The sequence below is a fragment of the Salmo salar genome, chromosome ssa21 (assembly GCF_905237065.1).
Source record: "Salmo salar chromosome ssa21, Ssal_v3.1, whole genome shotgun sequence".
Classification (NCBI taxonomy): Eukaryota; Metazoa; Chordata; class Actinopteri; order Salmoniformes; family Salmonidae; genus Salmo; species Salmo salar.
Window position 1 is genome coordinate 56,872,350 of NC_059462.1, and position 11,112 is coordinate 56,883,461.

Genomic DNA, 11,112 nt, shown 5'->3' on the forward strand with positions numbered 1-11,112 from the left:
TCTAGCTGGTCTGTTGGTAGGGGACTCTAGCTGGTCTGTTGGTAGGGGACTCTAGCTGGTCTGTTGGTAGGGGACTCTAGCTGGTCTGTTGGTAGGGGACTCTAGCTGGTCTGTTGGTAGGGGACTCTAGCTGGTCTGTTGGTAGGGGACTCTAGCTGGTCTGTTGGTAGGGGACTCTAGCCGGTCTGTTGGTAGGGGACTCTAGCCGGTCTGTTGGTAGGGGACTCTAGCTGGTCTGTTGGTAGGGGACTCTAGCTGGTCTGTTGGTAGGGGACTCTAGCTGGTCTGTTGGTAGGGGACTCTAGCCGGTCTGTTGGTAGGGGACTCTAGCCGGTCTGTTGGTAGGGGACTCTAGCTGGTCTGTTGGTAGAGGGACTCTAGCCGGTCTGTTGGTAGGGGACTCTAGCTGGTCTGTTGGTAGGGGACTCTAGCCGGTCTGTTGGTAGGGGACTCTAGCTGGTCTGTTGGTAGGGGACTCTAGCCGGTCTGTTGGTAGGGGACTCTAGCTGGTCTGTTGGTAGGGGACTCTAGCCGGTCTGTTGGTAGGGGACTCTAGCCGGTCTGTTGGTAGGGGACTCTAGCTGGTCTGTTGGTAGGGGACTCTAGCTGGTCTGTTGGTAGGGGACTGCTCCTGCTGCTCCAGAGTCAGGGGAGAAAGGCTGAGGGAAGCCCCAGTAAGAGGTGTGCTGAGGTGGGATAAGGTAACGTTGGCCCCGGTCCCGGAGCTCTTCAGGCTGAGCTCTTGGGTGGTCGCGGGGAGGAGGGGCTTGAGGTTTAGTTCCTGCGTGGTCGTGGGGAGGAGGGGCTTGAGGATGCTGACGAGGCAGAAGGCCGAGCCACTGTTGGGGATAAAGTTGACCTTGTTCTTGTCTGGACCTGTGAGGAACTGAGGGACCTGCTGGGCAATCTTGGACCTCAGGAGAGGACAAGGGACCTGCTGGGGAGGCTTGGACCTGGGGGGAGGGGAGGGGAGGGGAAAGAACAGGAGAGGAGAGGAGGGGAGAGGAAAAGAGAGGAGAGGAGGGTAGAAGAGAGGAGAGGGGGGGGGGGGAGAGAAGAGAGCAAATGAGAGGAGAAGAGAGGAGAGAAGGACAACCGCGAACACACAGAGAGAACAGAAGTGTCACTAAACATAACAGCACATTCTGACTCAGCTAGTCTGGGGTCATTAGCATCATGTCAAGGTTTAATGCTCTGCAGGCTCAGGCACTACCGAGAGCGATAAAGGCAGAACAAGAAGAGAAGGACGACGTTAAGAAACAACAGCAACATGATAATTGATATGAGAGTAAAAAAGTACTGACTGTGTTTCCTCAGTGAAGACCTTGACTCTCTCGCAGCCCTCAGGAGGCTCTCGTTTGAACATGTAGCTGTTGTTTGGTCTAGGAGAGGAGGCGTATTTAGGGAGCGGAGAGCTGTGCCCGAGGTCTGGGAAAAGTAATAATAATATATTATTATTATTATGAGTAATTCTAACACACGTGATTAGTTATCAGCCTGGGCGGCACAGTGTTTTCCACAAGCACATGGGAGTAGCCAGTCAAATAAAAAGCTAGCCAGCCAGGCTCCACCGGTTCGGGGGGGGTTCGGGGGCCCCCCTCCCCCAGGTTAAGATATTTTTGTTGAACAAGCTCTATTTTGGTGGCCTCTGGCACATTTTAATGCCTTGATTCCATCCAAAATACACAGCGAAATTATAGAAAATTGTGTTAAGTGTACCTCCCAGATTGGAAAATTGTTTTACAATTTAAAAGACTGAAAATGTATGAATTCAGTGTATTTTGTGTTGTTTTGGATACCGTCCAGCCCTATACGACTAGGAATATTTTGTAATTAAGAGAAAATATAACTTTTTTTTTTTTTACATTACATTTTCTTAAAGATTAAAGTATTTTACAGCAAGATATGAATTGCCATGAATTATGTATTTTATTAAAAACAGGAAAAAAAAGGTTACATTTTAAATCAAACAAATTGTACGATTGACACTTTTTGCAAATGACAAAACGGGTCTCTAAAATAAACAGAACAAATGCTGAATGAAGTTCTGGGTCCATACGTGTTAAGATAACAGATGGAGCGACATCAGTTAAATTACTGAATGAATTTCAACAAGTGTTTGCAACTCTCTTTTTGAATTACAGGGTAATTTATTTAAAAAAAATATATATTTCTTCTTAAAGAATCCTGTGAGAGTCTGCTGACTTCCACAGGCTTCAAGCTTCCTTTTAAGAGGCATTTTCTCAGCTATCTATAATACAGGTATGATTGAAGAATGAAGCAGGTGTTAAACATGGGTCTTTACTACACAGAGAGCAGCAGGTGACAGTTCCATTGTTAGCACATTGATTAGATCAGTAGACCTATCGCAACATCTGTAAATACCATACGAGTATCATTAGCTTTTTAAAAACAATTACATATGTTTTATTTGATCCTATTTTGGACTAGAGTGAGGCTATATCTCCACTAGCCTACCAATTGTCCCTGCAGTGAGGACCACTGCAGTGGCACGTTAATTGGGGGAGGACTGGCTCGTGGTAATGAATGGATCGGAATCGGTGGAATGGTATCAAATACATGGTTTCCATGTGATGCCATTCCATCCACTCCGTTCCGGACATTAATATGAGCCAGTCATCCTGTGCTGAGGAGGAGGATTCACCATCTTCATTTAATATTTACATAATTTACCTGCAGATAAAACGCCCCAAAAAAAAGCCTAACGGTATGCAAATTAGGGAGTCAAATTAACATCTCTTTTACCGTTTCGATAAGCTACTGACGAGTCACTCACTTTAACGTCACTGTCCGGCAAGTCCTGCTGGACTTCATATTGAAAATACAAACGAGATCTTTAGCTGACTTGTCCTGATGTGATACCATGGACATAGATAGTAAGGTACTTAATTGTTGCCCAGAAATTATTTGATATTGATATATAAAAAAAAAAGTCTGCATTTAGACCTTTTAAGGTTTGTTTTCTACAGACTATTTTATAGCCTTTGTTATTTTCTATACTTTATGATGTAAATGAGACAAATCAACACATGTAGTAGTGGGAAGGAACAAATTGGTTAAAAAAAAATAATCACATTAATTGTATGTAATATTAACGTTGTATGATTTCTGAATGGTAAAGATACTGTATATGAGATCGACTTTATTCAGTCAGTTCCACACCTTTTATAAACTAGTCAAGCGTGCTGTTCGTCAATCAAAGTAAAGAGCCTATGCGCCTCTATTCAAATGCAGCATATGAAACGGGTGAAATAAAATAAATGAATGTGCCATTAAAACAATAGGCTAAGTGGAATTCGACTCATCGTTACCACAATATGAGTCATAATATGACTCTGGAAGAAATAGGAGCAGTTTTACGGGCTCCTAACCAATTGTGCTATTATGCATTGTTTGTCGCGCTATTTGTAACTAGAATGAACCAGACTAGTCGGACAACGAACACAATTGCATTTTATCTATGGATGCACAGAGATAACGTGACGAGATGCTGAGGCCCATTGTCGTGCCATTCATCCACCGCCATCAACCTCATGTTTCAGGGAATCTTTCTAGTGGAATAGGGCTCGGCTGACTAGGCTGGTTTATTCTGGTGGAATAGGGCTCGGCTGACTAGGCTGGTTCATTCTGGTGGAATAGGGCTCAGCTGACTAGGCTGGTTCATTCTAGTGGAATAGGGCTCGGCTGACTAGGCTGGTTTATTCTAGTGGAATAGGGCTCGGCTGACTAGGCTGGTTTATTCTGGTGGAATAGGGCTCAGCTGACTAGGCTGGTTCATTCTAGTGGAAGAGGGCTCAGCTGACTAGTCTGGTTTATTCTGGTGGAATAGGGCTCAGCTGACTAGTCTGGTTTATTCTAGTGGAAGAGGTGCTCAGCTGACTAGTCTGGTTTATTCTGGTGGAATAGGGCTCAGCTGACTAGTCTGGTTTATTCTGGTGGAAGAGGGCTCAGCTGACTAGGCTGGTTCATTCTAGTGGAAGAGGTGCTCAGCTGACTAACGAAGTATTTAAGTGAAAAAGTAGCCTGCTGAAAATGAGTCTGTGTGTGTGTGTGTGTGTGTGTGTGTGTGTGTGTGTGTGTGTGTGTGTGTGTGTGTGTGTGTGTGTGTGTGTGTGTGTGTCAGAGTTGTTAGTGGGGTTACTGTAAACTGCTGATGTAATAAGGGCTTTATACAACGAACAAAAATAGAAACGCAACATGCAAATTCAACATTTTTCCGAGTTGCAGTTCATTTATGGAAATCAGTCAATTTAAATAAATTCATTAGGCCCTAATCTATGAATTTCACATGGCTGGAAATACAGATATGCATCTCTTGGTCACAGATACCTTTTTAAAAGGTAGGGGCGTGGATCAGAAAACCAGTCGGTATCTGGTGTGACCACCATTTGCCTCATGCAGCGCGACACATCTCCTTCACATAGAGTTGATCAGGCTGTTGATTGTGGCTTGTGGAATATTGTCCCACTCCTCTTCAATTGCTGTGTGAAGTTACTGGATATTAGCGGGAACTGGAACACGCTGTCGTACACCTCGATCCAGAGCATCCCAAACATGCTCAATGGGTGACATGTCTGAGTATGCAGTAGTCCATGGAAGAACTGGGACATTTTCAGCTTCCAGGAATTGTGTACAGATCCTTTCAACATGGGGCCGTGTATTATCATGCTGAAACATGAGGTGATGGCGGCGGATGAATGGCACGACAATGGGGCCCATACCATAACCCCACCTCCACCATGGGGCCCATACCATAACCCCACCTCCACCACGGGGCCCATACCATAACCCCACCTCCACCACGGGGCCCATACCATAACCCCACCTCCACCACGGGGCCCATACCATAACCCCACCTCCACCATGGGGCCCATACCATAACCCCACCTCCACCATGGTGCCCATACCATAACCCCACCGCCACCATGGGGCCCATACCATAACCCCACCTCCACCATGGGGCCCATACCATAACCCCACCTCCACCACGGGGCCCATACCATAACCCCACCTCCACCATGGGGCCCATACCATAACCCCACCTCCACCACGGGGCCCATACCATAACCCCACCTCCACCACGGGGCCCATACCATAACCCCACCTCCACCATGGGGCCCATACCATAACCCCACCTCCACCATGGTGCCCATACCATAACCCCACCTCCACCATGGGGCCCATACCATAACCCCACCGCCACCATGGGGCTCATACCATAACCCCACCTCCACCATGGGGCCCATACCATAACCCCACCTCCACCATGGGGCCCATACCATAACCCCACCTCCACCATGGGGCCCCATACCATAACCCCACCTCCACCATGGGGCCCATACCAAAACCCCACCTCCACCATGGGGCCCATACCATAACCCCACCGCCACCATGGGGCCCATACCATAACCCCACCGCCACCATGGGGCCCATACCATAACCCCACCTCCACCAAGGGGCCCATACCATAACCCCACCTCCACCACGGGGCCCATACCATAACCCCACCTCCACCACGGGGCCCATACCATAACCCCACCTCCACCACGGGGCCCATACCATAACCCCACCTCCACCACGGGGCCCATACCATAACCCCACCTCCACCATGGGGCCCATACCATAACCCCACCTCCACCACGGGGCCCATACCATAACCCCACCTCCACCATGGGGCCCATACCATAACCCCACCTCCACCATGGGGCCCATACCATAACCCCACCTCCACCATGGGGCCCATACCATAACCCCACCTCCACCATGGGGCACTCTGTTCACAACGTTGACATCAGCAAATCGCTCGCCAACACGACGCCATACATGCTATCTGCCCGGTACAGTTGAAACCGGGATTCATCCGTGAAGATCACACTTCTCCAGCGAGGCCAGTGACCATCGAAGGTGAGCATTTGCCCACTGAAGTCGGGTTTGGTGAGGATGACGAGCATGCAGATGAGCTATCCTGAGACGGTTTCTGACAGTTTGTGTAGAAATGATTTGGTTGTGTAAGCGCACAATTTCATCAGCTGTCCGGGTGTCTGGTCTCAGACGATCCCGCAGGTGAAGAAGCCGGATGTGGAGGCCCTGGGTTGGTTACAAATGGTCCGCGGTTGTTAGGCCGGTTGGATGGACTGCCAAATTCTCTAAAATAACATTGGAGGCGGCTTATGGTAGAGAAATGAACATTTAATTTAGCTGTCAATAGCTCTGGTGGACATTGCTGCAGTCAGGATGCCAATTGCACACTCCCTCAAAACGTCACACACTTGTGTTGTGTTGTGTGACAAAAATCCCCATTTTAGAGTGGCCTTTTATTGCCCCCAGCACAAAGTGCACCTGTGTAATGATCATTATGTTTAATCAGCTTCTTGATATGCCACACCTGTCAGGTGGATGGATTATCTTGGCAAGGGAGAAATGCTCACTCACTAACAGGGATGTAAACACATTTTGAGAGAAATACGTTTTTTTGTGCATTTGAAAAAAAATGTCTGGGATCTTTCATTTCAGCTCATGAAACCAAGTTGTGTAAAAAAATAAAAATGTTTTCAGTATAAATACAATTTTATTTATTGATCAGTAGGTAGGGAGGGAGGGAGGGTCTCTGCTATGTGTCTGTGGTTTCCTTACCTTTTTCTCCGCAGTCCGTTAGCAGCTCATCACCATTAGGCAAGGGGCTCTCTCCCTCTCCCACTCCGTCTCCCCCTCTCTCCCCCGCCGTCTCCGTGTCAGTGGGGACAGTCAGGAAGGAAGGGGAGACGGACTCGGAGCGGCTGCTGACCACGCCACCTCCACTGGCCCCTCTCCCACCCTGGGGTGTCTGGGTGTTGATGCTGCGGAAAACAGAGCTGCTGTAGGAGCTGCTGTAGGACCGTGATGCGATTGAAGGGGAGGAGGAGCGTTGGGACAACGGTGGGGGGGCACGGCGTCCATCGGGGACACGGTGGGGGTGTAGCTCGTCCCTCTCTCCTGCGTCGCAGATTATAATCCTCTCTATTTCTTGGTTCAGCCCTTCCACACTGTTCCGCATCCGAGACACAGAGGACTTGATGGGAATCAGGACAGTCTTTGGGATTGGGGCCTGGAGAGAGAGAGAGAGAGAGAGAGAGAGAGAGAGAGAGAGAGAGAGAGACAGAGAGAGAGAGAGACAGAGAGAGAGAGACAGAGAGAGAGAGAGAGAGAGAGAGAGAGAGAGAGAGACAGAGAGAGAGAGAGAGAGAGAGAGAGAGAGAGACAGAGAGAGAGAGAGAGACCGAGAGAGAGAGAGAGAGAGAGAGAGAGAGAGACCGAGAGAGAGAGAGAGAGAGAGAGAGACCGAGAGAGAGAGAGAGAGAGAGACCGAGAGAGACCGAGAGAGAGAGAGAGAGAGAGAGAGAGAGAGAGAGAGACAGAGAGAGAGAGAGAGACAGAGAGAGGAGTGGAAGCAATTCAAGTCCAATGGGCACAGGAGGACCTGAATCCCCTTTATAACAGACTTGGTCCTCTTCTCTTCGACATTAGCATCTCAATAACCACTTATCCTCAACAAACATGAAGCAGCGACACAGCACCGCTTAACTATTCCTGCTGCTCGTGTGTGTGTGTGTGTGTGTGTGTGTGTGTGTGTGTGTGTGTGTGTGTGTGTGTTGTAGATGTGTAGTGTAAATACAAGTAAACCACACACTCATGTAAATTGACTTACACAAATACCATTCATAGACAGTGTCCCACACAGACAAAATGTTCAATCAACAATACCAATAAGAAGATACTTAACAACAGAGTAATAAAACCCAACTCTGAGGTCTAGACCTTGGGATCAACAGCAGGAGGGGCCCCATCCAGCCTAGTCTCTCTCTGGGGAGGAACGGCCCCATCCAGCCTAGTCTCTCTCTGGGGAGGAACGGCCCCATCCAGCCCAGTCTCTCTCTGGGGAGGAACGGCCCCGTCCAGCCCAGTCTCTCTCTGGGGAGGAACGGCCCCGTCCAGCCCAGTCTCTCTCTGGGGAGGAACGGCCCCGTCCAGCCCAGTCTCTCTCTGGGGAGGAACGGCCCCGTCCAGCCCAGTCTCTCTCTGGGGAGGAACGGCCCCGTCCAGCCCAGTCTCTCTCGGGGAGGAACGGCCCCATCCAGCCCAGTCTATCTCTGGGGAGGAACGGCCCCGTCCAGCCCAGTCTCTCTCTGGGGAGGAACGGCCCCGTCCAGCCCAGTCTATCTCTGGGGAGGAACGGCCCCGTCCAGCCCAGTCTCTCTCTGGGGAGGAACGGCCCCGTCCAGCCCAGTCTCTCTCTGGGGAGGAACGGCCCCGTCCAGCCCAGTCTCTCTGGGGAGGAACGGCCCCGTCCAGCCCAGTCTCTCTCTGGGGAGGAACGGCCCCGTCCAGCCCAGTCTCTCTCTGGGGAGGAACGGCCCCGTCCAGCCCAGTCTCTCTCTGGGGAGGAACGGCCCCGTCCAGCCCAGTCTCTCTGGGGAGGAACGGCCCCGTCCAGCCCAGTCTCTCTCTGGGGAGGAACGGCCCCGTCCAGCCCAGTCTCTCTCGGGGGAGGAACGGCCCCGTCCAGCCCAGTCTCTCTCTGGGGAGGAACGGCCCCGTCCAGCCCAGTCTCTCTCTGGGGAGGAACGGCCCCGTCCAGCCCAGTCTCTCTCTGGGGAGGAACGGCCCCGTCCAGCCCAGTAAGAAGGGCTATATAAATACATTTGATTTGATTTGAATATCGATTGATTAACTCTACCCCTGTCTGACAGACAGACATTTACATTTTTTTTACATTTTAGTCATTTAGCAGACGCTCTTACCCAGAGCGACTTACAGTAGTGAATGCATACATTACATACATTTAATTTAATTTCATGCATTTTTTTGTACTGGCCCCCGTGGGAATCGAACCCACAACCCTGGCGTTGCACACACCATGCTGGCGTTGCAAACACCATGCTCTACTAACTGAGCCACAGGGAAGACCATTTCAGATTGCAATCTGAGTGTACACATCAACATCAAGTTCAACTGAGGCTTAAGTCTGATGTTTGGACTGGTTGATTGCGTACATCATCCGCCAAACCCAGATTTGTCCCGCCGGACTGCCAGATGGTGAAGCGTGATTCATCACTCCAGAGAACGTGTTTCCACTGCTCCAGAGTCGAGACAGTTTTACACCACTCCAGCCGACGCTTGGCATTGCGCACGGTGATCTTTTAGGCTTGGGTGCGGCTGCTCGGCCATGAAAACACATTTCATGAAGCTCCCGGCAAACAGTTATTCTGCTGACGTTGCTTCCAGTGGCAGTTTGTAACTTTGGTAGTGAGTGTTGCAACTGAGGACAGATGATTATTTTTTTTTTTATGTGCTTCAGCACCTTGTCGGTCCTGTTCTGTGAGCTTGTGTGGCCCTACCACTTCACGGCTGAGCCGTTGTTGCTCCAAGACGTTTCCACTTCACGATAACAGCACTTACAGTTGACCGGGGGCAGCTCTAGCAAAAATCAAATCAAACTTTATTTGCCACATGCGCCGAATACAACAAGTGTAGACTTTACCGTGAAATGCTAACTTACAAGCCCTTAACCAACAATGCAGTTCAAGAAGAGTTAAGAAAATATTTACCAAGTAGACTAAAATAAAAAGTAACACAATAAGAATAACAATAACGAGGCTAAATACTAATTTTATACTAAATCTTAATTTAGTTTTTGTGTTGTATGATTTGCATTCAACAAGCTTTGAATGAAGGACATCTCCAATGTTCACTCAAAAAGGCAATAGTTCTGAACTGGATTTGATTTTGTTCTTGAAAATTATTTATAATTATCTTTTAAACTTCCACTGACTAATCTAGTGCTCAGTTATCACTTGGCTCGTGTAAATAATTCTGTAGTTGCCCCTTATAAACATCCTAAGGTCAACATTCCCATAGTGTTCACATTTCTCTAATGTAAATGTTGTATAAACAGACTAAACTATTTATTTGGGAAATATCCAGTCTTTGCTTTTTCCTTCAGTACCATGCTGATGATTTCAAATTGTATTGGATTTAAAAAAAAAATAATAATCTGTTAAGACATTGAATACATTTTGTTAACTACCGTAATTTCCGGACTATAAGCCGCAACTTTTTTCCCACGTTTTGAACCTCGCGGCTTAAACAATGACGCGGCTAATATATGGATTTTTTTCCGCTTTCACATTTTTTTCAAAAAAAAAAAAACACATTCTGTGACGTGCTCAGTTTTTTTGGCGGCATGAAGCTTTCATTAGACCAATGAAATTGCCGAACGGGTTATTAAGGTCAAACAACTTTTTTGTTTACTGTTTAGATTAAATCAAGCGCTCTCAAACTTCCCATCATTCTGATTACGGGAGTCATTTTTGTCACCCTGATTCCCTGGGGGCACAACAAAGTATTTGCAGCCACTCGACATCAGTGTAAATCGTGCATTTAAGGTGGCGCTCCGTGTTCAGCGGGAGGCTTGGATGACAAGTGGGGAGAAATCCTTCACTAAAACGGGCCGCATGCGAAGAGCAACTTATGGTCAAGTCTGCCAGTGGGTCCTGAGTATTGTCAAAAAATCCACTATCATCAACGGGTTTTCGAAAGGCTGGACTGCTGCATGTTGAAGAGGGCTCAGCGGGGGATTTGCCTCCGGATGAAAGTGACGAGAGCGACAATGAAAACGATCCAATATCGGATGAAGCAATTCTGAGGCTATTCCACTCCGACACCGAAGGAGATGGTTTCAGTGCACAGGAGGAGGAAGATGGTGACCAATGACTTTCTTGGTAGGCTACTGTTTACTGCTAATTTTTTATTTTTAGTTACAAGCCGTGCTTCGTTAAAGCCTGTGTAAAGTTCATTTGTTTCAATGTACCGGTAGGCACCTGCGGCTTATAGACATGTGCGGCTTATTTATGTTCAAAATAATATAAAAAAAATGTATTCAGTGGGTGCGGCTTATATTCAGGTGCGCTTAATAGTCCGTAAATTACGGTATATTTACAACATTTTAGTGTGTTTAGTGTCACAGTTCACCATAAGGTGTAACTAGTACTGAAGCAGTTTTCTGACCGGATACTTTGTTACTCTTACGGGAAGTACATTCTTAAAAGGGCTACT

At 48.1% G+C, this 11,112-nt stretch overlaps 1 protein-coding gene across 1 annotated transcript in view; it reads right to left on the reverse strand.

Moving 5' to 3' along the window:
• Window positions 1-524: 524 nt before the first annotated feature.
• The window catches only part of LOC123729597 (protein FAM117B-like), a 23,108-nt gene continuing 12,520 nt past the window's right edge, over window positions 525-11,112 (reverse strand). Inside the window, exons 3-5 of the mRNA XM_045704925.1 lie at window positions 6,655-7,105; window positions 1,305-1,428; window positions 525-953 (exon numbers count right to left, since the gene is read on the reverse strand). Of these exons, the coding sequence (XP_045560881.1) occupies window positions 578-953; window positions 1,305-1,428; window positions 6,655-7,054 (900 nt within the window). The 5' untranslated portion in view covers window positions 7,055-7,105 and the 3' untranslated portion in view covers window positions 525-577. The remainder of the gene's footprint in view (window positions 954-1,304; window positions 1,429-6,654; window positions 7,106-11,112) is intronic.